This window comes from Ranitomeya variabilis, chromosome 1 (genome assembly GCF_051348905.1).
Source record: "Ranitomeya variabilis isolate aRanVar5 chromosome 1, aRanVar5.hap1, whole genome shotgun sequence".
Lineage (NCBI taxonomy): Eukaryota > Metazoa > Chordata > Amphibia > Anura > Dendrobatidae > Ranitomeya > Ranitomeya variabilis.
This window is the reverse complement of record NC_135232.1, coordinates 890,717,548-890,744,234: the sequence shown is the minus strand read 5'-3', so window position 1 is coordinate 890,744,234 and position 26,687 is coordinate 890,717,548. Positions and strand designations below refer to the sequence as shown.

At 42.4% G+C, this 26,687-nt stretch overlaps 1 protein-coding gene across 2 annotated transcripts in view; it reads right to left on the bottom strand.

The window, feature by feature from the left end:
- Positions 1-2,700: 2,700 nt before the first annotated feature.
- The window catches only part of PDE5A (phosphodiesterase 5A), a 498,536-nt gene continuing 474,549 nt past the window's right edge, over positions 2,701-26,687 (bottom strand). For both annotated transcript variants that reach the window (XM_077278445.1, XM_077278452.1), the window contains exons 19-21: positions 11,056-11,130; positions 8,394-8,477; positions 2,701-7,118 (exon numbers count right to left, since the gene is read on the bottom strand). In XM_077278445.1, coding sequence (XP_077134560.1) covers positions 6,969-7,118; positions 8,394-8,477; positions 11,056-11,130 — 309 coding nt within the window. In that variant the 3' untranslated portion in view covers positions 2,701-6,968. The remainder of the gene's footprint in view (positions 7,119-8,393; positions 8,478-11,055; positions 11,131-26,687) is intronic.

The following is a 26,687-nucleotide window of genomic DNA, read 5'->3' as shown; positions in this document are numbered from 1 at the left end:
AGGTCAGAAATCAGCCCAGAATTACACAAGAAGACATGGTCAATGACCTGAAGAGAGCTTTAACCACAGTCTCAAGCATTACCGTTAATAGCATACTGCACCATCATGGATTAAAATCCAGCATGGCATGCAAGGTCACCCTTCCCACACCAGCACATGTCCAGACCCATTTGAAGTTTGCCAATGACCATCTGGATTATACAGATGAGGTATGGGAGAAGATTATGCAGTCAGATGAGGCCTAAATAGAACTTTTTGGTATGAACTCCACTCAATGTGTTTGGAGGAGGAAGAAGGATAAGTACAAGCCCAAGAACACATCCCAGACATGAAGCAGAAGCATGGTGGTGGAAACATCAGACTTTGGGGGTTCTTTTCTGTAAAGGAGACAGGATGACTGTACTGTATTGAAGGCAGGATGGATGCAGTCATGTATCGCAAGATTTTGGCCAACAACCTCCTACCCTCAGTAAAAGCATTGAAGATCGGTCAGGCTGGGTCTTCTAGCATGACAATGACCCGAAACACGCAGCCAGGGCAACTAAGGAGTAGCTACATAAGAAGCATTTCTGGGTCCTGGAGTGGTCTAGCCAGTTTCCAGACCTAAACCAATAGAAAATCTTTGGGGGGAGCCGAAACACAATGTTGCCCAGCGACAGTCTCAAAACCTGAAAGATATGGAAAAGATCTGTATGGAGAAGGGAGCCAAAATCCCTGCTGCAGTGTGTGCAAACTTGGTCAAGAATTACAGGACACCTCTGACCTCTGTAATTGCAAACAAAGGTTTCTGTACCAAAAATATTAAGTTTTGTTTTTCTATTGTATCAAATACTAATTTCATGCAATAAATAATGTTTAATTCAGTTGGAAAGGGGAAATGGAAATAAGTCACAGTTCTGATATTTTACTTCCACCCACAACAATATAGTTGGCCATTTTTACCCCTTTCACAACTGTCCTCAGGATCAGGAAGCAGAGTGCTGGCTGGTCTAAGCAAAATCCACAGGTTCAGTTGACTTCAATGTCTATTGTCAGCTTTACATCCTTTTTTTAGGTGTCTGTTTTGCTTCATGGGTTATTTTAGACAGCGATCACTCTAGCTTTCTTTTTCTTGTTGCATTTGCTACAGTAATATAATTTTTCATTACTTTTGACCACCAATAGATTCAAATAAATTATTTAGTGGCAACCATGTATTTTGCCTATTCTAGTGGCTAAAATTATTTTACGTGTAGAACAGAAAAAAATCAACACCATTTCATTAACCATTTTATATGTGACGTTTATATGGAGGCAATTCCTGTTTTAAAAATAGAAATTCTCGACCATCTATTATATATTAGCACACCACCTTGAGGTTGACTGCAGTAACTACACGATACATTGGTTATCCTGACAAATATATCTCTGCTAATAACACAAGATCAATAGATATTCACGCTCCCATTTTCTAGAATGCTGCATCTTTTGCTTATTGAACTTCATTCTGTGAATATCTGACCATTTCGACCTATACAGTAAAAGAGATGAAAAAACCCCCAAGGGTTCCATCAGACGTCCAATTTTGGATGACACTTTGATCACAGTCTTGTCCGAGTATCGTCAACTATTCTCATATGTGGCGGAAAGAAAAAAGTTTATCCACCTTCTCCAGTCTGATAGTCTGTGATAATTGGATTGCACTCAGATGTCATCCAATTTTTTTTACGGATCTATAGGCTCGCATTCCCGGCTTTGATCCGAACCTTGGATGCAAAATTAGACATGTCTCCGTGATCTTTTGCAGATTGCACGGCACACAAAAATCACGGTCATGTGAATGGCACCACAGACTATCATACATATGAATGCTAGTATTGAATGAGCCCTCTTAGCATCAAACCTAATGTGCAGAATTATGATTACAGCTTTGGAGCATAATACAGGCTGTGATTCAAGACCAGTACAAGGTGTGTGATGCAATGGATTGGCTCAACATTTTTGTATCTTGTATAGCTTTAGGCTAGGGCTACACAATGATGTGTATCGCAAGAGCAATTCTAATACAAGTCATGTAGCCAAAATCATTTATGTAGCTAGTCTGCATCTGGCTGTTGGGTGACTACTTTGTTAAACCTGTCAGACAGGTCAGATGCAAGTTGCATTGGCTTTTTACTTGCATTTGGGTTTTTGTGAGTAAATTACACCCAAAATCCAAAACTTTTTTTTATAGCACTTGCTGTGCAATAATGGTAGACTGCAGTTTGCAACACAGCCTCATTCACTCCTTTGGATGGGTTCACATGATCCGGAACTAGCAGCGCTTTGGACGTAGCGCATGTTCGCTGCATCCAAAATGCTTCTGTCTATTGAACTCAGGTAAATCCCCATGTGCTCACTGAACTGTGCCAATTCACTGCGTTCAATGCAAGATAAATAGACATGCTGCAGTCTGAAGAGATGTGCCACATGTCTGTCTCCGCGGGTGATCCACAGGCATCTGTGGATACAAAGTGGATGTGATATGCCATCCACTATGCTGTAACATCTGTCTGCTGTGGGTGGGACGCTGCATAAGTACACAGCGTCAAAAGCGCAGCAATTCCAGATCGTGGGCATATACCCTTATAGATACAATGTCTCATGCCACACAAAGATCTTCCATGGTACACAGCACGTTACCTTGTACCCCAACCTTATAACAAAAATAATGGTATTAAATTTATTTTTATCTAAATGTATTTATTGGTAATAGTAACTTAAAAGATTATATATGGTGATGCTCGAGACTAGAATACATGACATTAAACAACTCGATTTTGTAAATGTAAACACGATTGTTTTTTTCCTGTACTAAAATGACAGCATATTTTATTCTACAATTAAATGTGTCTGCCTTTTTAAACATCTTCATTCTGTAATGTCCATTCTGTAATGATTTTAATTTAAAAAGTACAATTTTAAATAACACCAATATTATAAAACATTTTATACAATTAATAGATTAATGAAATACATACAAGTATAAAAAATTAAAACAGAATTTCTCTTAGCATTGCTACAAAAATAAATCAAAGCTTTTTTCCTAACTGACTCAATCTTAGTGCTGGTGGTTATGTGTTGAGTCTTTGGTTATATCTAACTTCTGCTCAGCTACATCAATTTACAATCTGGACAACGGCAGTAGTCTTCTCTTTTTGCAATGTAGAGTAATAGTGCTTAAAGGAACCCCATACAGCTAACAATATGGACACAGTTTCTGGAGGACATTTTCATCAATTCTGTTGTTTGAGAAACCATCTCAACTTGAATGTGCAGTACTGATAGCCTAAATTCAGATTATGTACTGTAGTTTGCTCTAATTTGGCCAGCTCCCCTTGACCTCTTCTTCATTTCTCTATGGCACACAATATCCTCTTCCTCCATCTTCACTTGTGCATGGCTTCCAGTGTCAAGAAGGCCTTGAACATCATGAAGCACTTCACCAAAGCAGTTGATTAGGCCTTAGGCAACATGCAAAAACCACACACAATGAAGATGGAGGAAGAGGACATCAAGTGCCGTGGAGAAATGAAGAAGAGACCAAAGGGAGTTGCGTGGATGAGCTGACAGAGCTCTTCGGAGGCAGAACAAGAAAGGTAATATTTTTTCACCACTTTTCAAGCCCTCCACAAATCAGAAAAATTGTGTCCTGCAAGCTGCCATTTTGTTGTATTTGAATCACAAAAGGTTTGGATTGGGGAGAATGCAAAATTTGAGGCAAATTCCAATAGCCTGAAAGAAGTAGGCTCATCTCTAATTCGTAGGATTTTTAGCCAAACGAGTTGAGTTGTTTAAGATGAGAAGATAGGTCTGCTTTTTGTTTAGCAACATGGTTTGTAAACCACTGTGAATATGAAAATGCTAAAAAAATAAGTCGAACAAAATAAATAAATAATAAATAGTCCATGGACTGTGGTTGCTGTTGCTGGTCAGCCTCTCATTTGACTGCTTGAAACAGCAAATGCACTAATTATTTTAATCTCAAAATAAACCCTTTAATCTATTTGCAGTTACAAAATGTATAAGGCAGTGTTCACATGTTGCAGCTTTGTTGCCGAAATCACGGTAAAACTAGCTTTTTTGCCACAATTTTGGAATATAGTGGCAGGATGATGCATTTTTGCTGCAGAAAAATGCACTGCGACTCAACATGTAAATGCAGCCTAATTGAAATCCAAACCTAATCACATATTTAGGGTGACAACTGGTTTTGTGGAATCTGATATGAACCAAAGTATCTATAAGTGAGTCACAATCTCGAGTATGGGTCAAGACCAATATGATGAGAACCGTCTTACCAGTAAAAAAATTCCTTGTCGAATCCTACTGGTATATGAAGTCTATCTTGGCTATTATAGCAAATGAAAGCATATACTTTCAGTTCTATGCCACAATTAACATAAATATGAAACAGATATTAATCCAATTGGATGCTCTCAGCAAAAAAACAGCATGGTCACAATTTAACAGCAACAATAGACCTGGTACTGTAATACTTTCTGCGTTCTGTAACATTACAAGCAATATTCGGCAAGTGGCCACATAAGAATAATATGGACATATTTCAAATGATTGGAAATTATTAGAAATGTAATCAGGCTCCACTCACATGCCTTATCTGTTCTGTTTCCGGAACAGAAAAACAGAATAAGTGATCATTTGTATCAGATACGCAACAACTAATGGCACACATAATGGAAGCCGAGGGACCCAATTATGGGGTCAATTTGATGTTTATTTTTTAGAGTGGAAATGCCTAATTTTTTCTTCCATTCTAAAAAACTGAAACCCAAATGGATGTCACAACCAAAGGGTCCCCCACTGCTTCCTTTTGCACAACTGATGCAACGAATCACTCATTCTGTTTGTCTGTTCCTAGAACGGGACAGACAAATGGAATAACTGCATGGACAAGTGAGCTGAGCCACCTTAGAGTTCACTCTAACATGTCTAAACCCTAAATCTCTGCTGGAACCTAACCATAAGGGCAGCATTGTCCCAGTGACCACTATAAACGTTGTAATAAAAAACAATTGGGTGATGTTACATATGACCGACTACTATAACACTGTAAAACAAATCTTATGCATATCTTATCAACTTAAAGATGTTTCTTAGCTCGTAAAGAATATCTAAAAGTAGCTGTACAGGTCTAAATGCTCACCAGGTGATGACCCTGTAACATAGTAACATAGTTATTAAGGTTGCAGGAAGACTTTAAGTAGATCAGAAGTTGTTATCATTAAATGATAAGGGAGCTGCACCTTTGTTTTGATGCTGAAAGAGCTTTCTGTGAGTATAGGTGAACATAATACCCTAGCCTCACAGTTTCCTGCTGCTAGGGGATTAATGCATTCCTCCTGATAGATTGATGGTTCAGACCAGTGGTCTGGTTGTGCTGCTACCCCTATACTGTGGGCTCTGCCTCTGGAGCATCAGAATGGCCAGCTTCAGAGCAGCACTTAGTTACAATCTTTTTGTTATAAAGCTAGTAAGCTCTGCTTTCTTTGATGCTGATAGGCTGCAGAGGTGGCAGGCAAGAAGCAGTAAACAATATCATTAAAAGAGGTAATTGTAAAGTTACTTGTTTTTATGAGCACTTTGCAACTTTACCTATTTAAGAAGATGAGATAACCGCCATTTCCTGTTAATACTTTTTTCCCTTACAGACACTGCCCGTTTACAGTTATCTGCATACCCTTCTACCTCAAAGTGTAAAGTAATGCTGTAATTACGTCCTGTCCTCACATACATCTTCTACCAGATATACATTTTCTATTGACACACCTCTCTGACGTTCTTCTGCTGCTGCCTAGCATGAGAAACACATTCAGGCCAAAAACAGAGAAGGAGAAGAGATAGTAAGGAAGCATTGGACATAAGAGGCAAGTGAAGTGTGACATAATGTACAACAGGGGAATGTCCTCACATGTTCAGAGTATAGGACATGACAGGAGCAGGATATACGATTCAGGAGCCTGGTCATGAGTGAAAGTTAGACTGAGCATAATTAGACGTCTATAAACTACAGTCATTACATTAGTAAGTGACTTATTTTGCTGCATGTAAACCATTTGCAAATAAGATCAAAAAACCCTTTTAAGTCTAATAGTGGCAATATACACAAGTAAGACTATAAGTGCAGTAAAGTACTAATATTACTGTTTTTATCACATAGTAATCATGAATGTTTCTTGTGAGCAGAGATGTCATAATATATCATAATGGCCAAAATAAAAATCATTAAAGTTATCTATTACAGAAAATAACCAGCTTCTTTTCAGATAAAAATATGTACTTTGAATTAAGATTCTGTAAAGTGTATCACTACATTTACAGAACCTTTTGCTTTGTTCGGTCACCAAGCTCCAATATGAATTCCTTCGATTTTATATCCTACAGTTGAAGGGTTATATTAATGCTATTAAAATTAGTTAGTAGCCATGTAAACCCTTCCGTGCTATATTGTTACATTAGAAAACAGGAAATTTAAAACTAGGTTCTTCAAAGACAAATTGAAAATGACGGTGCGAGTTGTGAGAATAGCTCGTAGACTCTACTTAGCCGGTGAGATCTGCAACAAATCACATTGTGTTACATTATTTTTTATATTAGCCCAAGTCGATTTGCTATGTGAAAAAGGTATACAGCAAAATGCTATAGTTATTCTTTACTGTGCTGAGTTACACTAGGCAGGTGTCTTACGTATTAAGGCACTGGTCAATATAAAAAGGAATCGAGCCCAAGAGCCTCCAGTGGGTAAACGTAATGTCACGCACATCAGAAAATATATTGCTTCTCTAGAAAATATTCCATTTACATGTTCTTAGTTCCTTAAACGAAAATGTGAAATTAATAAATATAACAGTGGCAAAAAATATATTTTGGTTTCCAAACAGTGTAATACTATTTTGTACCACGAGACTCTACGATGCTGTAAGTGTTGCTTATTCTATGTCACAGTTCGTTTTTGGCTGGCTGCTGTCTCCGTTCAGCAGACTTCTTTCCTGCTGTTCTGCTAGTAATTTCCACATCTGTTTGTTCCTCATGCAGCCCTCCAGTAATGGGTAGCAAGATTCAGACACCTCTGCCAAGGCCTACAACAATAAATAAGCCACAAAGGTCAACAGATCCATAGTTATAAAAATAGTAAAGCTGAAGAGTATTCAGACGTAGTTCAATGGGTAAAATGTACCCTTTTAATGACATAAAATCAAGTAAATTATGGCTCTATTCCTACTTGGCATTTTAGGGATAGGCCTACATGGTGACTTTGGCCATGGTTGAGCTCACCTTATGCCGTTGCTGCATCACAGCATAGTGTAAGTGAATGAGGTGACATTGTGAACCCCCCAAAGTAACACAACTTTGATACCAAAAGTAGCAAAAAATCCAAATTATTATGATTTTTTTGCTACTTACCTGTCATGGTTGAGGGACCACGTGGATGTGACCTTACTCTCATGCACTATGCTATGGTATACAGTGATCTTTGGCCAAACAACCTGTGTTGTGGGCATATTTGCCATGTAATTCCAGCCTAAAGGCAATCTACATTGTTGAATGGTGATTTCCACGGTTATTTAACTCCTTATCAAATTTTAGAGCATGTTCTCTTAGAAACAGGTCTATGCCCAGGAAAGTCCAAAAAGCCAGAGCCAGATTCACAGAGCTCAACTATCTACCATTGGAATGATGAAGTCACATTGGCAATAAGAAAACAGACTCCTAGATCCTGTAATATACCATACCCATATGTACTCCAGGTTCTGTGCATGTGACTGAAAACTATGGTACCAATTAACCAAACTCATACACAAACCAAAGCACTCAGTGCAGGTTTTAAGTGATAGAAACCCAACTTGTCTGCTTGAAAAAGACATTGTGTGAACACACCTTTAGAGACTACCAATGAGTGATATGTTACTTCCTACGATTGGGGTCTGTAAAGCTCTCTGAAGCATTTACAGAAATTATGCAAAGGGAAGGAAAAGGCTAAAAAATGAATTCAACTGCATTCATGACAGTGTGTTGTATGTCAGCCTTATACAGAGGGCTATAATGGGTCTATATATGCCGAAGAATATCTTTCTGACATGTGTCTTTGTTTTATCTTGGTATATCTCCATGTGGCGGAATCAATAACACTAAACAATTATGCTGACCAATAAATAGAGATCCTTAAAATTTTTTTTAACCTGCACCAGAAATGTTAGTTTTACATAGGGTGATGATAGGTAACATATTCAACTATAAGACCCAAATTTGCATACACTGGCAGTAGATGTTTAACATGCATGATGATTAGTTTCCTCAATGTATATGAATTTGAAACGTTGCACTTAAAGAGAAATATTTTTACATGTACGCACCTGATAGAGCTCCAAGCAAATTGCATCAATAAATCCAACCTGCATGCTGGGTATTTTATCTTTCTTCTCTCTGTTCATCAGATCCTGAAATCACACAAAATGCATTAAATGATATGGTTCCACTGAAAAGCCTTTGTTATGGCTGCCACCTGATGGTGGACGCAAGGAACTTTAAGCTGGTATTGAAAGGAAATGTTATAATATTACAGTGTGGCTTTTAAATTCAATTGACTTTCACGATGGTTCCGCCAGACATCCAATGCTAAATAAGCTCCTTGCAATGACCACCAACTAAGAAACCTCTTCCTTTATTATATATCCATCTATTTTCACCCTTGATTATAAGCAGTCTTGGACTGGCTCACAGGGGAACAGGTGAATCCCCCCTGTAGGTGTCATGTCCCCCTGGGAGACCTGGAGACAGACCATGACGTTGGGTAATGAATCGCACTCTTCTTTAGAGATGGTGTGATTCATGTCCTATTTCAAATGGATTGCCTTTGGTGCCTTTGGATTGCCGCTGCTGAGATGGTTAAGAACTCTTTCCATGCTGGCTGAGACCATACAACCAGGTTGTTCTCAACTGCATCTGCTTATCATTTACTCCCTCTATATATACTGGCTCTGGGCGTTTAGTCCCTGCTGATGAAAGATTTGTCTTCCTGTGCTGAGCGCTAAAGCTAAGTGGTTGAAATGGAGTTGTAGTAAGTACCGTATTTTTCAGACTACAAGACGCACTTTTCCCCCCCCAAAAAGGGGGGAAAATGGGGGGTGCGTCTAATAGTCGCAATGCAGGCTTACCGTGGCGGCAGAGGTGCGGTGGCAGAAGTGTGGCGGCAGAGGTGTGGCGGCAGAGGTGCTGGGTTGAGGAGGCGCAGTGAGCGGGGTCCCTTTCACTGGTGAGGTGATGCAGCAGCCCGGTAAGCAGCAGAGCCGGGTGAATCCTGTAGGTATCTGTGGTGGCCATCTTCCATCTTCCTGAGGCCGCGCGTGCGCAGATGGAGCGCTCTGTTTTCCGGGGCTTCAGGAAAATGGCTGCGGGAGGCCGCGCGTGCGCAGATGGAGATCGCGGTGGCCATTTTCCTGAAACCCTGGGAAGCAGAGCGCTCCATCTGCGCACGCGCGGCCTCAGGAAGATGGCCGCCGCCACCGATTACTACAGGATTCACCCGGCTCTGCTGCTTACCGGGCTGCTGCATCACCTCACCGGGGAAAGGGACCCCTCTCATGCAGTGGCGTGGGGGGCACAATGCGGGGGTGGGTCACCGGGCCGCGGCAGTGGAAAAAGCAGTGGAAAAAGTGAGTACAATGTGAGCTGTCATGTGCCTGTGCGGAGAGCGGTTGTGCTGGACGCGTATGGTATGGCAGGGCTTCTGCACCCTCATGTGGAGAGCAATGGCCGAGCCTTGATGCAATACACAGTTACTGTTGCTCTGAGCTTTTATTTCGCTGCTGCCTGGATATACGCCGCACACCGCAGCCGCGCATACACACAGGCGGCACGGCCAACATGGAGGCTGCGTGTGAGGCGCTCGGCAGGAGGCCGCAATGCTTTTCGGTCGAGATGGTAAACAGCGGCCCAGTCAGTAATGGAGCGCTGTCACTGCCAGCCTGTAGTCATGCGTGTCACTGCCCAGCCAGTACTGGAGCGCTGTCACTGCCAGCCTGTGCTCATGTGTCACTGCCCAGCCAGTACTGGAGCGCTGTCACTGCCAGCCTGTGGTCATGTGTGTCACTGCCCAGTCAGTAATGGAGCGCTGTCACTGCTAGCTTGTGGTCATGTGTGTCACTGCCCAGTCAGTAATGGAGCGCTGCCACCGCCAGCCCTCAGGTAAGATACTGTAAATTCGGACAATAAGACGGACCCCCATCTTATAAAAAATCTTTTTTTCTGCAATTTTCACCCCAAATTTGGGGTGCGCCTTATGGTCTGGTGCGTCTTATAGTCCGAAAAATATGGTATCTTTAGTTTGCAGTAGTACGTGTGTTTATCTCCTGATCCCTATTCCCATTTAGTTTATTCCTCCCTGCCCCTATCCTCCACCCAATTGTTGGTTTGTGCTTTTGTATGATAGAGGTTTTCTGTTATCCCTGTTTTGTCTTTGTGTCTTGATTTCCTTACATTTCTGTCCCAGGCCTCATGGGGTGGGAGAGGGGACAGATTAGGGTTTAATAGAAGCATAGCAAGGTCAGAGACCCAGGCCTCTGTACCTTCAAGAGTACTCTTGGGACAGGGATACTTAGGTTCCCAGTTCCAGGGACTGTTTGAGGCCTCTCTCCCTTACCGGAGATTGTCACATTGTGACAGTATGCCCCCATGCAGGAGTAGGCCTCACTCCCATACATAAGCAGGTGTCACAACACACTTAATTCACTATGTACAGACAATGACAGCATCTCATAATTCATTTAACAAACTAATTAGTTCTTTGAATAAAAGCATAGGTAAAAGTGCAAAAAGGGTCAGACAATATTTGCACGCAGCTGAACATTGGGTCCTTACTAAGGACTCCTTAGAGTCAATGTTACTGTTGGGCCTTTGGCACCCCAGTCTGACACTAAGCAGGTAGACATGACCAATATGTAATAAAGTTACTTCACAGTTTTGTAATTCATATGTCCCAAATAGCAGCATGCCCAACACAATGAACATTATACTTACAATTGGCTCAATTTTCAGTTCCCGTCTTTCTTTATCTCCTTGGTCATAAAATTCTGAAGCAACAAGTTCAGCTATCTGAAAGCAACACATGTATTTAGACAATATTATGCAAAGTTTTTGTCTCATAAAGAATACATTATACCAGCAAAATAATGTTTTTTTAAACTGTTGATAGTAACATTCTAAAAACATAAAGTTGGAAAAAAATATCTACCTTTGCCCTTTTGATTTTTTTTGGTGATGGCCTCTCTTGATTTCTATAAAGCAGTATGTGGGCATACCCAGGCACACGTTGTACTTTCATTGAAAGGGTAAACTCACACTACCGATTTCTCCACATCTGAGAAAAATGATCTGTTCAGGCTGGCATAAATTTTTCTCAGATGTGAAGTGATAAAAAAAGTTTCTCCACTTACTCCATTATATCGGTCCACGAAAATCTTACCTGATTTTTTTTTCACAGACCAACAGAATAGCATTGCGAATTTTGATCCATGACTGGGTTGAAAATTGGAAAAGTCTCCTTTTATCCTGGGGACCACTGGGTCCGAGGAAAAAATTCGGGACATGTGCCGAGCCTCATAGAATATCATAGGTTTGAGTGCTATCCATGAAAACTATCGATAGCGCTCATGAGAAAACTGGTCATGTGCACAAGCCCAAAATATGAATATGGCTTTCTAATTGCATTAATTTTATGCAGTTTTTTTGTTAATTAACCTATTCTTAACATCCACTTAAATAATGCTACTAAGGGTTTCCTTGTGCAACAGCAGAAGCTTATCATTCAGGGTATTCAGGTAACATTGCTTCCTGCTGCATTGGGTAGAATTACTGTTTTTGTTTATGCCAGTTATTAATAACAGCGATTAAAGTAAAAAAATATACACAATCCCTTATATAGCTCAATCATCACAAAAATAAAAATGTTAAGAGCCTTTGAATTTGGAAACATCAATGTGTTCTTCATTTTAATTGTTCAAGCATATTAAAAAATATATAAATTTGAAATTGTCACAATTGCACTGACTAATAGAATAAAGTTAACATATCATTTATAGCATGGAGAAGGTTGTTAAAAAAATAAATAAGCAAAATGAAAAACAATATTATAGTTGTAAATACGATACTGCATTAATCTGTTTCATGTGGAGTAAGGCCTAAAAGGACACTAAACGGAATGGGAAGGGAAGTAATGCTACAACATAAGGATGCAATGGAAAAATCAGAGGTGATGGGATCTCATTGCTCATATACAGTCCAGGGGGAAGTAAGGTTAAAGGGAACCTGTCACCTGTTTTGGCCGATATAAGATGAGGCCACTGCCTTTCAGGGCTCATACACAGCATTCTATAATGCTGCAGATAAGCCCCCGGTCCGACCTGAAAGGTAAGAAAAGTTTTACTATACTTACCCAGGGGGGCGGTCAGGCGCGGTCCAGTCCGATGGGTGTCACAGGTCCAGGTCCAGCACCTCCCATCTTCTTGCGATGCTGCGCTCCTGTTGCTTCATGGCTCCCCAAAATTGCGCTCCTGCACATGCGTACTTCTCTGGCCTGTTGAGGGCAGAGTAAAGTACTGCAGTGCGCAGGGCCTCTCTGACCTTTCCCAGCGCCTGCGCACTGCAGTACTTTGATCTGCCCTCAACAGGCCAGAGAAGTACGCATGTGCAGGAGCGTGATGCAGGGGAGCCATGAAGCAACAGGAGGGCGGCATCGCAAGAAGATGGGAGGTGCCGGACCTGGACCTGCAACACCCATCAGACTGGACCGCACAGGACCGCCTCCCCAAGTGAGTATAATAAAAATTATTTTTCTTATCTTTCAGGTCAGACCAGAGGCTTATCTACAGCATTATAGAATGCTGTGTATGAGCCCTGAAAGGCAGTGGCCGCATCTTATATCAGCCAAAACAGGTGACAGGTTCCCTTTAACGTAAAAAAGTCAATGTTCTGCTTTGACGATACTATCTTGTTTGAGATCTTCTCCAAGTAGTATCACTGACTGTGGTCCTGGAACAGCGAGTTCTCCCTTAGTCACACACCTCCATTTTTAAGTTACAAGTTTAAAGATAAAGGACATTCTGTGGTGGAAATCGACCAGCATTTTGAGTAAAACCAGAGCAGTTTATTAGATTTATCAAGAAAATAAATAAAATCAGAGTTAAATATTAAAAACTGTAAGTGGCATTTTCAGCTCAATATTTCAAAAATGAGCACCTCATTAATGCTGATCTGTATGACCTTCCAGGTCAGTGTGCCAAGAGGTTGTTGATTCCAAATTATTGGGCTTAAAGTGCCATTGTTGATGGCTCATTTTATGGTTTTGTGAGTGTATCTAATAATCTACTCTGGTTTTAATCAGAATAGTAATCTGGATCTGCATGTCCTTTATTGTTAAGCAGGCATTTGGGACTGGAGGTTTGTGACAGATTGAGAACTAGTCCATGACCTCTGTCAGTAATACTATTTGAAAAAGAACTCCAACCACATAGAAGATCAGCTGAATGGAAAACAGACTTTTTTTTTACGCTGAACTTATTTACCATTGAATTGCGAGGGGGTGGTGAGTGATCTATATCCCTTGATTTTTTTCTAAAGCGAATCTGTCGGCAGGTTTTTCTAGGTAATATGAGAGCAGCATATTGTAGAGACATGTTTTCTCTGCTCCGGTCAAAATGCTGAGCATATTTTTTTACTATGAGAGTAGAAAAACATAAAAAGTTGTGGGAATGTTACCCATTTGGGCGTGTCAAGAGGCAAAACAGGAAGAGTTTCCATTTAAAAGTCTATGCTGGTTTATTGCTACTTCACAAACCAGCCTTAAGCAAAGGGATAAATAAACAGCCTTTAATGCAGGCAAAACAAAAATAAACAATTCTTTGGCAAAGTCTTGTGAGAGCCAGTCCTGGCCACACAGGCTGGATAGCATCCAGTATACTGGCTCAGTCTGGAAATAACACATACGAGACCTTTTCCCTCCACACACAGGCCATGTGTCAAACAATGAACACCATCTTACAGGCTAAGCACACACAGAGGTGGGATATGTGGACAGCCAGTCCTGCCCATAAAACAGCCCAGATGAACCAAACAATCTTCCTAGTGCTATGTGCACAGGAGCAATACTCCAGGATTACATCACAGATGACATCCATCTGTGATACATACTTCTGATCAACTATGTGTCCTGTAGATGTCTTACATACCTCTTCTCTCTGCCTAAAACTGTAGGGCTTGGCAATTTCTACTACTAGACAGGGGACTCAAGAGGGCATCGGAATTACCCTGTAGCTTCTCGGCTCTATGTTCTACATGGAAGCTGAAATCCTGTATGGCTAAAAACTAGGGGTAACCGTAACATTTTTTCCCTTTTCTCCCTCATCCACCTGAGTGGGGCATGGTCTGATACTAATTTAAATTTTTGCTCTAAAAGATATTACCGTGATGTGCCCACAGCCCACTCTAAATATCCCGATGTCCCCTCATGCACACTGACTGTCATATCTTTTAATCTTATTCTTTAAATAGTTCAGTAAAGTTAATTTTTAACCATCTTTAGTTAGAATTCAGTTGTCTTCATTGGCAAATTGTAATTAATGTTAATGCCCTATGCTGACTGGGTAGACAGCAATTTTGTATGTTTGCACTGCCCACTTCATGGACAAGCATTCCTTTTCTGCAATGGAATAATTATTTTCCCATACGGAGAGCTTCCTACTGAGGTAGATTTTCTGAGAAAGGACTGCTCCTAAACAGACTTCTGAGAAATTTGTCTGGAGTACAAATTCCCTCTTGAAGTCAAGGGCAACCAGGATCGGTTGCTTACACAGAGTCACTTTCAATTCTTCAAAGGCCATCTATGCAGTCCATTTGGCGATAGCTGATTTAGTCCTCTTAAGGAGGTCAGTCAGGGGTGCGGCCATCATGGCAAAGTTTGAGATGAATCTCCTGTACTATCACACAATCTCTAGAAAGGCTCTAACTTGCTTCTGTGAGAGCGGTCTCAGACAGTTTTGGATCGTGTCCACTTTACTGATTTGGGGTTTAATCTTGCCACTACCTAGTACATATACAAGGTATTTTGCCTCTTCTTGCCCCATGGCACTTTTTGGGGGATTTATCGAAAACCTCGCCTTCCGAAGAGCATCAAACACCGCCTGGACCTTTTTCAAACACTGCCTGGACCCCGCTGAAGAATACCATATCATCCAGGTATGCCACGGTGTAATTCTTATGGGATACAAGGATCTAGTCCATGACCCTCTGGAAGGTGGCTGGGGCTCCCTGCAGTCCCAACTGCATCTGGAAAGATTATGGAAGCATCCATCGGGCGTAGAAAAAGGCATCTTCTCCTTTGCTTCCTGTGACATGGGGTTTGCCAATATCCATTAGTTAATTCCAAGGTGGTTATGTAGCTGACTGGTCCAAGTCTCCCGATCAGCTCATCGACATGACATCAGATATGGGTCAAACTTGGAGACTTCATTCAGTTTCTGATAATTGTTGCAGAATCTCCACTCGCTATCGGGTTTTGGAGCCAGGACAATCGGGCAAGATTATCTGCTCTTGGATTCCTCAATGACTCAGAGTTGCAACATACATCTAATTTCCTTGGAGATCAGCTCTAGTCAGGCCTCGGGCATTCGATAAAGCTTCAAGCTCACCAGTACATGGGGCGCAGTGAAAACCGCATGTTCTATGACCTTTGTACAGCCCGATAATTCGGAGAAAAAGTCCCTGTTCTGCTGCAGCAATTCCCGACACTGCTGTTTTTGGATTTTTAACAGCATCTCTGCTATCGTCACTCCTTCAATCTCGGCTTCTGGCTTGACCAGCAAACATGGAGTTTCAAGGGCTCTCTGTCTTGCCACAATGTGATGAAATTGATGTGGTAGACCTGGTGTGGCTTACATCTTCCCGGTTGATGAATCTTGTAATACAAATCACCAAGCTTTTCCACCACCTCATAAGGCCCCTTGTCACTTGGCAAATAACTTACTCTCCATTGTAAGAATTAGTACTAGGACTCAGTCGCCGGGGTTGAACTGCTTTCCTCTGGCTGACCAGTTGTAGACCCTAGCTTGAGCTTCTTGTGCCTAGAGGAGATGTACATTTACGATGAGCATCACCTTCACAATCTTCTCCTGCATCTCACTGACGTGCTCAATGATGCTCGAGTGGGGCATGACTTCGTCTTCCCAAGTTTCCTTTACCATATCAAGGAGACCCCGCAGATATGAGCCATACAGAGTTTCAAATTGAGAGAACCCAGTAGAGGCCCGTGGAACCTCTCGGACAGAGAACAGCAGATACGGTAGGAGACAGTCCCAGCCTCTTCCGTCCTTTTCTATGGCCTTCCTAAGCATACTCTGCAATGTTTTATTAAATTTTTCCACAAGGCTGTCCATCTGGGGATGGTATATGGATGTCTTCAGTTGTGTAGATTGCAGGGCCTTACATAGTTCCCTTATCACCTTACTCATAAAGAGTGTTCCTTGATAGGTCAGGATTTCCCTTGGTAACCCTGTTTGGGAAAAACCATGGACCTACTTGGGGGCTATACTATTTGCTGTGAAGTCTCTCAGGGGAACTGCTTCAGGGTGGTCTATAATGACCAATATATATTGATGCCCAGGAGCAGATTTAACCAGTGGACCAAACAAGTAAATGGCAATTCTCTCAAACGGAACTTCTATGATGGGTAAAGGCACAAGGGGACAGTATCTGCAATACTTTAAGATTTCACGGCCAATAGAACCTCTCCGCATGACCTGTTCTTAAGTTTTGTCCATTCCCAGATGGCCCCCCCAAGACATGTGAAAAGGCCATGTCCAACACCCTCCGTCAATAGGGCCTAGGTACCAATAACTGTTCCCTATCTCACTTTCATAACCCGGTACAATACATCCTCACTAAACATAAAATAGGGAAACCCGGTGTCAGCCAGCCAGCATACCATTTATGACAGTTATATTACTGAACGTTTCGGTCCCGATGTTGGGAGGATCCAAAGTTTTTGCCGGTCACCTCTAGAGCATGAATCTCAGCCTCATGGGACACTACCTCCTCATCCCCCACAATGACACAAAAGGGACACTCGTCAGACTCTGGGTGTGGTGATACTTCTTTAGTGCAAACTCCTTTCTTATCCAAGCAACCAAGCACTGTCCCCTTCCCCCACAGGTCCCAAAACAAACAAAAGTCCCAGCCTGTGATAATGGCGGGCAATAAGTCTTGGAAGATGCTGACCTTATGGGACTCAGTACCTTGGGCTGTTTCAATGTCCACTCTGCCACTGGATAATCTTTAGAATCCCCATAAATAGAGCGGACACCAACCTTCTTCCCAGAGATCAGCTGTTTGGCCTCACAAGGGTCACAAAACTCCCTGAGTCTAGCAGACCAGTCACTGTTCAATCATTTACCTTTGTGGGACAAGCTGGTGGCCCCTCGCTGGATGGACAGTTCACACTGCAGGCTGGATATGCATGGCATGAAAAGCTGCATCCCAGGATACAGTCATTTGTTTGGAGCTCAGGGGACAATCAGTGGTTATATGGCCTGGGCCGTGACATTTCCAGCATATAATGTCGCCAACAAGGATGTTCGCCATTGCCTCCCCAGGAAAGAGTAGGCTGCTTTCCCAAGAAACGCCTGACCCTCTGATGCCTCTTGACCAGTCCGACCAGTTCATGTGCATTTCAGGGATCACCCCAGGCAACTCAAGTACTGTATTGGCCCCGAAAGGGAATGCACGATTCATCATCATTTGCTCTACCATCTGTGGAGTGGTAGAGGACTCTGGCTGCAATCATTTTTGGACCAGGTGTAGTAGGTTAAACATTTGGGAGAAAGTGAGTTTGTCATAGTGATACGGCCAGCGGTGGACCCGCTGCGCCCTGACAGTCACCGTCACCCCCAAAGTTGCTTTTTTGATTTTCTTATTCCTTGGCGTCTTCCAAGGCCAAGTCATAATGAGTCTCCTGGGGATCCCCCATCAGATATGGAACCAGTAACACTGCACTCTGCTCTGAAAGAAGTTTATTCCTCTCAGCGACCCTCAAAGACCGTCAAAAAGGCTTCTATGTAATCACCTGGGGTAATTTTCTGCAGGACTTTCCTTACCACCTTCTGTGTGGAAAAATCATCCTTAGACCTTATAAATGGAGCTTTTGCGTGCCACGAACCGCCTCAGTGAGCAAATCAAATTGCTGCTACTGTTGTCTGTGCTGGTCCTACTTCTGCTGGTTAAGCTGTTTCTTGTGCTGCTGTGGCTAGAGCTGCTGCATAAGCAGCTTACTTATCTCTTGTTGTGCCAGCTGTTGCTGGTTCTGCTGCATATGGGCTTACACCAGATGTTTAATCAGGTGCTCCATTTTGTCTGATGTCACTTTTTGGCTTATGGCCGTCTTCACCCAGGACATGCAATAACTCTGTAGCAGTCACACGTGTGAATGCTTCTCACATAGGTGCATTGGGAGTCAAAACATGAAGCGTTTCAATTTAAAAGTCCATACTGGTTTATTATTGTTTTGTAAACCAGCCTTAAGCAAAGGAAAGAATAAACAACCTTCAGTGGAGGCAAAACAAAATAAACAGTTCTTTGGCAAAGTCTCATGAGAGCCTGGCCACAAAGTCTGAATAGCATCCAGTAACACACAGGAGGCCTTCTCCCTCCACACACAGACCATGTGTCAAACAAGGGACTCTATCTTAACAGGTTAACCACACCATAGGTGGGATATGTGGGAAGCCAGACCAGCCCATCTCTCAGGCTGCCTGTAAAACCTGGCCCAGATGCATCAAAAAATCTTTTTAGTGCTATGTGCACAACAGCAATACTCCCGGATTACATCACAGATGACAACCATCTCTGTGATACATTCATCCCATCAGCTATGTGTCCGATTGCAGCCTTACAATATATATATAAATTTGGTGTCACCATAATCATATTAATCTGAAATATTAAATTAACGTGTCATTTATACCACAGCATGTACACTGTAAGAAACGATTGCGGAATACTTTTTGTTTCCTTTTCAAAACGGTGCCATAAGAAAATATGACTTATCCTACAAAACACAATCCCTCATATGACGATGAAGAAGTAAAAATACAAAAGCTCACTCTTAGATAGCGAGGATGCCACAACATAAACCCCAAAACTTCCTGCAATAGTAAAAGGTTAAAATTGTTCTAAATTCTTGAATATCTTAATGTGTAAATTGTTTAGTGACCATAAAGCAGAGGTACACTGACCCGGCAGTGGTAAGACAATTGAAACAGTCTTGACTATAATTGATCATCAAAAATGTACAGTACTTTATTTATAGCATTTTATGATAAAAAAAATATATATTTTTAGCTTTTTATTTCTGCCACGGTTCATCCTGAAAATCTACAGTCTAGTGCCAATATAAACTTTATTCAGGCTGTCATCACTCGAAAAGACTTCAGAAAATGAAATCCATGAGGTGCTGCAATGCTGTTGGGCATAGCATGACCATGACTAAAGGTACCACTATGATATCAAGCAGGAGACCTCCAAGGTTTCTTCTATACTCTGCAGTTAAAGAAGGGGCGGCATCTGTGATGTCTTTAAATATGTGACATGGCCCTTGGGGTCGTAGACTTTTTATATAGATTATATCAGGAATGTCCCAGAGTCTGGAAAGTCCCAGAATTTCAATGAGTTTACAAAGTGCTAGGAATGTCATTGCCCTTGAATGCCATTTACAATGACCTCTCTAATGTCATGTGACTATAATCAAATCATTATCTAGTTTTCTGGAAAATTTCCCGTTGTTAATATGTGAGGACATTAATCTCATTCAGTGAGAGCGTTCATGATTTACGGTATCTCTTAGAAAATCAGATCTGCCCGCAGTGTGTCTAATGGGCGTGCGTCCACAGCTAATTGTGAAGATGCAAATGCTGCCAATACTAGTGCTACAGATAGCCAAAAGTCCACTAGGTTGGCAGCATCAGACATTTAAAGATAACTTGTCGCCGAGCCAAAAGTGGGCAGTCTTTATTCTCTCTGCTCCCCTGAGTATTTTGTTTTTTTCAGTTTTTAAAATTCACTGTACGGATTCAGAGATATGGGCTTTTTATTTATAATAATAACTGACTCTAAATACAATGTCCTTGTCTCTGTAGCCATATAGCAGATTTTAAAAAAATTGGAATATTTTGGGGAGTAGCAAGTAGTGATGAGCGAGTGTACTCGTTACTCGGGTTTCCTCGAGCATGCTCAGGTGGTCTCCCAGTATTTTGGCATGCTCGGAGATTTAGTTTTCGCTGCCACAGCTGCATAATTTGCGACTGCTAAACAGCCTGAATACGTGTGGGGTCGCCTGTTTGTTAGGGAATTCCCACATGTATTCAGCCTGTCTAGCAGCCACAAATCATGCAGCTGCGGTGAGGAAGACAATCTCCGAGCACGCCAAAATTCTCGGAGACCACCCGAGTAATGAGTATACTCGCTCATCACTAGTAACAAGTAGTGTTGAGCATTCCGATACCGCAAGTATTGGGTATCGGCCGATATTTGCTGTATCGGAATTCCGATACCGAGATCCGATACTTTTGTGGTATCGGGTATCGGTATCGAAACAACATTAATGTGTAAAATAAAGAATTAAAATAAAAAATATTGCTATACTCACCTCTCCGACGCAGCCTGCACCTTACCGAGGGAACCGGCAGCGTTGTTTGCTTAAAATTCGCGCTTTAACTTCCTTACTTGAAGTCCCGGCTTGTGATTGGTCGCGCGCCGCCCATGTGACCGCGACGCGACCAATCACAGCAAGCCGTGACGTAATTTTAGGTCCTTCAGGATTTTAAAATTACGTTCCGGCGTTGTGATTGGTTGCGTCGCGGTCACATGGGCGACGCGACCAATCACAAGCCGTGACGTCACGGGAGGCAGGAGACGCGCGCATTTTAAAATGCGCGCGTGTCCTCCCTCCCGTGATGTCACGGCTTCTGATTGGTCGCGTCGCCCATGTGACCGCGACGCGACCAATCACAGCAAGCCGTGACGTAATTTTAGGTCCTTCAGGATTTTAAAATTACGTTCCAGCGTTGTGATTGGTCGCGTCGCGGTCACATGGGCGACGCGACCAATCACAAGCCGTGACGTCACGGGAGGCAGGACACGCGCGCATTTTAAAATGCGCGCGTCTCCTGCCTCCCGTGACGTCACGGCTTGTGATTGGTCGCGTCGCCCATGTGACCGCGACGCGACCAATCACAACGCCGGAACGTAATTTTAAAATCCTGAAGGACCTAAAATTACGTCACGGCTTGCTGTGATTGGTCGCGTCGCAGTCACATGGGCGGCGCGCGACCAATCACAAGCCGGGACTTCAAGTAAGGAAGTTAAAGAGCGAATTTTAAGCAAACAACGCTGCCGGTTCCCTCGCTGAAGTCCAGGCTGCGTCGGAGAGGTGAGTATAGCAATATTTTTTATTTTAATTCTTTATTTTACACATTAATATGGTTCCCAGGGCCTGAAGGAGAGTTTCCTCTCCTTCAGACCCTGGGAACCATCAGGAATACCGTCCGATACATGAGTCCCATTGACTTGTATTGGTATCGGGTATCGGTATCGGATTAGATCCGATACTTTGCCGGTATCGGCCGATACTTTCCGATACCGATACTTTCAAGTATCGGACGGTATCGCTCAACACTAGTAACAAGACTAAAATAAGAACAAAAACTGGTCACTTTTTTCACCAGGTCCTCTTTAACCATTTCATGACCCCAAAGAAGGGTGAAATTGTGAAAAAAAACAATTGTTTTTTAGATTTTTACATAATTCATTGAGTAGTAAGAAAATGACCTGGCAATACAAGTTAGTACAATTTCAGCAATATATTTTACTTGTTAAAAATTCAGAACCTTGTTTTTATGTGTTGCGCTATAGTTTTACAGTGAATGAAAACGGTAAGTTCGGTGTTTCCTATTTTTTCTTTTTTCAAGGTTAACAAATTATTTAATAATTTTATATTTTGATAGATCGATCTTGTTTGGATAATCCAATGCCAACTATGACAATTCCTAATTTATTTTATTTTTTAATGTGGAAAAGAGAAGTGGAAATTTAATTTATTTTTTCAAAACTTTTTTTTTTTAATAGTTTCTTTGTTTCCTCCCCTAAGGGACTTGAACCTGTGATTGTTTGACTGCTTATACTGTATACTGCAATGCAATAGTATTGTAGTATATAGTGCTATTGACATTCTCATGTGAAGCCCAGCTAGCAGTTTAAATGTCATTGTAAGGGACTGACACTGGCATTTCAAGGGTTAAACAACAGCAATGGGAGATAGCGCTGGTTGCTGTTGTTAAAGGCAGATTCTGGTTGTGTAACGCAGCCAGGATCTACTCAGAATGGAGCACGCTCAGCTCCTGAGCTCGCTATGTAAACCTTTTATCAATCTTTGACAAAAATGTACGGTATATCATGCATGAGGACAGGTTAAAAATAATTTTTTTTTAAAGATGTTTTGTTTGTTTTTTACTTTTAGGAGCAATGCTCCGTAAAACTATCCACATCCACATCCATACTATCACACAAGTATTTACACTGTTTACATGTAGTGACTAGGGTTGAGCGACTTTCATTTTTTTAAGATCGAGTAGGGTTTTGGGAAACCCGATTTTGTCCAGAGTCGAGTCGAGTGCAGTCGGCCGATTATCGCTAAAAGTCGGGGATCGACCGAAACACGAAACCCAATGCAAGTCAATGGGGAAGCATAGTCGGCAGTGAGTGGAGGCCAGGAAAACACCTACAGTGCCCATTTTAATGCCAAAAACATCCATTCTTGTTTCTGAAGCTTGCCAATCTTAATTAACTGTATAATAATAGTTGGGCATAGGGAATTGGGGGAAAGTTGTGGGGGGAGTAGGGCTGGCTCAAGTTTTTCGTGGGCCCAGGAAATGCGGACTACGTCACGGCGGTGTTGCAGGGAAAGGTAAGTATTTAAAAGTTGCAAGTGCTGTGATCCTGAGCAAGCAGGGGGGGCCCACTCGTTCGCATTGCCACTGGCACAGGGCCCCTCAAAGTACGGCGGTGTGTTTGCATGGCGGGGGCGCCTCCCACCAGCAGCGACACTTTTGCGTACTCTGAGGGGCCCTGTGCCAGTGACGTCGCCAACGAGTATGCCCCCCCACCTGATGAAGGAACCTGCACTTTCATCTGCACCTTCCTCTTTGTCCCTGTGTAAGGTGGTATAACATGCGGGAAGGGGAACCTTACTTTCAGCAGGGACAGATTCTGGCTGTGTAGAGTACAAGGGGAATGTAGTGGTCTAGGTCAATGTACCAGCAGACTCATTTAGCAGTGGCTGGGCAATGGGCAGGATGAGGAGGAAACAGATATAGGGCCAAAGAATAAAGTAGGCTACATGCAGTTCAAAATTGGTAACAGGACTAAACAGGCGGCATTGCTTTGTTCAGTGGAGTAGCAAACCCAAGAGCAGCAGACACTGTTTCAAGGGCCTAACCACACTAGTAGGCCAAATGCAGTTTAATATCTGATAGTATAGGGCGAAAGCCAGAATGTGGAAGCTCAGCTTTGTTCAGTTGAGGACAACACCAGGGAGGGGCAGACACCTTTAGTAGGCCGGAAAAGCCTATTGCATTTTTTAAAATGGTAATTTGGAGCAGAAGGTTGAAGCTCAGCTTTATTTACTTGAGGGCAACACCAGGGAGGGGCAGAAGCCGTTAGTAGGCCCTAACCACCATTTTTTTTTTTTAAACCACATAATGAGAGCCGGAAGGTTGAAGCTCAGCTTTATTTAGTTGAGGACAACACCAGGGAGGGGCACACAGACAGACACCTTTAGTAGGCCTGAAAAGCCTATTGCATTTTTCAAAATGGTAATTTGGAGCAGAAGGTTGAAGCTCAGCTTTATTTAGTTGAGGGCAACACCAGGGAGGGGCAGAAGCCGTTAGTAGGCCCTAACCACCATTTTTTTTTTAAAACCACATAATGAGAGCCGGAAGGTTGAAGCTCAGCTTTGTTCAGTTGAGGACAACACCAGGGAGGGGCAGACACCTTTAGTAGGCCGGAAAAGCCTATTGCATTTTTCAAAATGGTAATTTGGAGCAGAAGGTTGAAGCTCAGCTTTATTTAGTTGAGGGCAACACCAGGGAGGGGCAGAAGCCGTTAGTAGGCCCTAACCACCATTTTTTTTTTTTAAACCACATAATGAGAGCCGGAAGGTTGAAGCTCAGCTTTATTTAGTTGAGGACAACACCAGGGAGGGGCACACAGACAGACACCTTTAGTAGGCCTGAAAAGCCTATTGCATTTTTTAAAATGGTAATTTGGAGCAGAAGGTTGAAGCTCAGCTTTATTTAGTTGAGGGCAACACCAGGGAGGGGCAGAAGCCGTTAGTAGGCCCTAACCACCATTTTTTTTTTTAAAACCACATAATGAGAGCCGGAAGGTTGAAGCTCAGCTTTATTTAGTTGAGGACAACACCAGGGAGGGGCACACAGACAGACACCTTTAGTAGGCCTGAAAAGCCTATTGCATTTTTTAAAATGGTAATTTGGAGCAGAAGGTTGAAGCTCAGCTTTATTTACTTGAGGGCAACACCAGGGAGGGGCAGAAGCCGTTAGTAGGCCCTAACCACCATTTTTTTTTTTTAAACCACATAATGAGAGCCGGAAGGTTGAAGCTCAGCTTTATTTAGTTGAGGACAACACCAGGGAGGGGCACACAGACAGACACCTTTAGTAGGCCTGAAAAGCCTATTGCATTTTTCAAAATGGTAATTTGGAGCAGAAGGTTGAAGCTCAGCTTTATTTAGTTGAGGGCAACACCAGGGAGGGGCAGAAGCCGTTAGTAGGCCCTAACCACCATTTTTTTTTTTTAAACCACATAATGAGAGCCGGAAGGTTGAAGCTCAGCTTTATTTAGTTGAGGACAACACCAGGGAGGGGCACACAGACAGACACCTTTAGTAGGCCTGAAAAGCCTATTGCATTTTTTAAAATGGTAATTTGGAGCAGAAGGTTGAAGCTCAGCTTTATTTAGTTGAGGGCAACACCAGGGAGGGGCAGAAGCCGTTAGTAGGCCCTAACCACCATTTTTTTTTTTAAAACCACATAATGAGAGCCGGAAGGTTGAAGCTCAGCTTTATTTAGTTGAGGACAACACCAGGGAGGGGCACACAGACAGACACCTTTAGTAGGCCTGAAAAGCCTATTGCATTTTTTAAAATGGTAATTTGGAGCAGAAGGTTGAAGCTCAGCTTTATTTACTTGAGGGCAACACCAGGGAGGGGCAGAAGCCGTTAGTAGGCCCTAACCACCATTTTTTTTTTTTAAACCACATAATGAGAGCCGGAAGGTTGAAGCTCAGCTTTATTTAGTTGAGGACAACACCAGGGAGGGGCACACAGACAGACACCTTTAGTAGGCCTGAAAAGCCTATTGCATTTTTCAAAATGGTAATTTGGAGCAGAAGGTTGAAGCTCAGCTTTATTTAGTTGAGGGCAACACCAGGGAGGGGCAGAAGCCGTTAGTAGGCCCTAACCACCATTTTTTTTTTAAAACCACATAATGAGAGCCGGAAGGTTGAAGCTCAGCTTTGTTCAGTTGAGGACAACACCAGGGAGGGGCAGACACCTTTAGTAGGCCGGAAAAGCCTATTGCATTTTTTAAAATGGTAATTTGGAGCAGAAGGTTGAAGCTCAGCTTTATTTAGTTGAGGGCAACACCAGGGAGGGGCAGAAGCCGTTAGTAGGCCCTAACCACCATTTTTTTTTTAAAACCACATAATGAGAGCCGGAAGGTTGAAGCTCAGCTTTATTTAGTTGAGGACAACACCAGGGAGGGGCAGAAGCCGTTAGTAGGCCCTAACCACCATTTTTTTTTTTAAAACCACATAATGAGAGCCGGAAGGTTGAAGCTCAGCTTTATTTAGTTGAGGACAACACCAGGGAGGGGCACACAGACAGACACCTTTAGTAGGCCTGAAAAGCCTATTGCATTTTTTAAAATGGTAATTTGGAGCAGAAGGTTGAAGCTCAGCTTTATTTAGTTGAGGGCAACACCAGGGAGGGGCAGAAGCCGTTAGTAGGCCCTAACCACCATTTTTTTTTTTTAAACCACATAATGAGAGCCGGAAGGTTGAAGCTCAGCTTTATTTAGTTGAGGACAACACCAGGGAGGGGCACACAGACAGACACCTTTAGTAGGCCTGAAAAGCCTATTGCATTTTTTAAAATGGTAATTTGGAGCAGAAGGTTGAAGCTCAGCTTTATTTAGTTGAGGGCAACACCAGGGAGGGGCAGAAGCCGTTAGTAGGCCCTAACCACCATTTTTTTTTTTAAAACCACATAATGAGAGCCGGAAGGTTGAAGCTCAGCTTTATTTAGTTGAGGACAACACCAGGGAGGGGCACACAGACAGACACCTTTAGTAGGCCTGAAAAGCCTATTGCATTTTTTAAAATGGTAATTTGGAGCAGAAGGTTGAAGCTCAGCTTTATTTACTTGAGGGCAACACCAGGGAGGGGCAGAAGCCGTTAGTAGGCCCTAACCACCATTTTTTTTTTTTAAACCACATAATGAGAGCCGGAAGGTTGAAGCTCAGCTTTATTTAGTT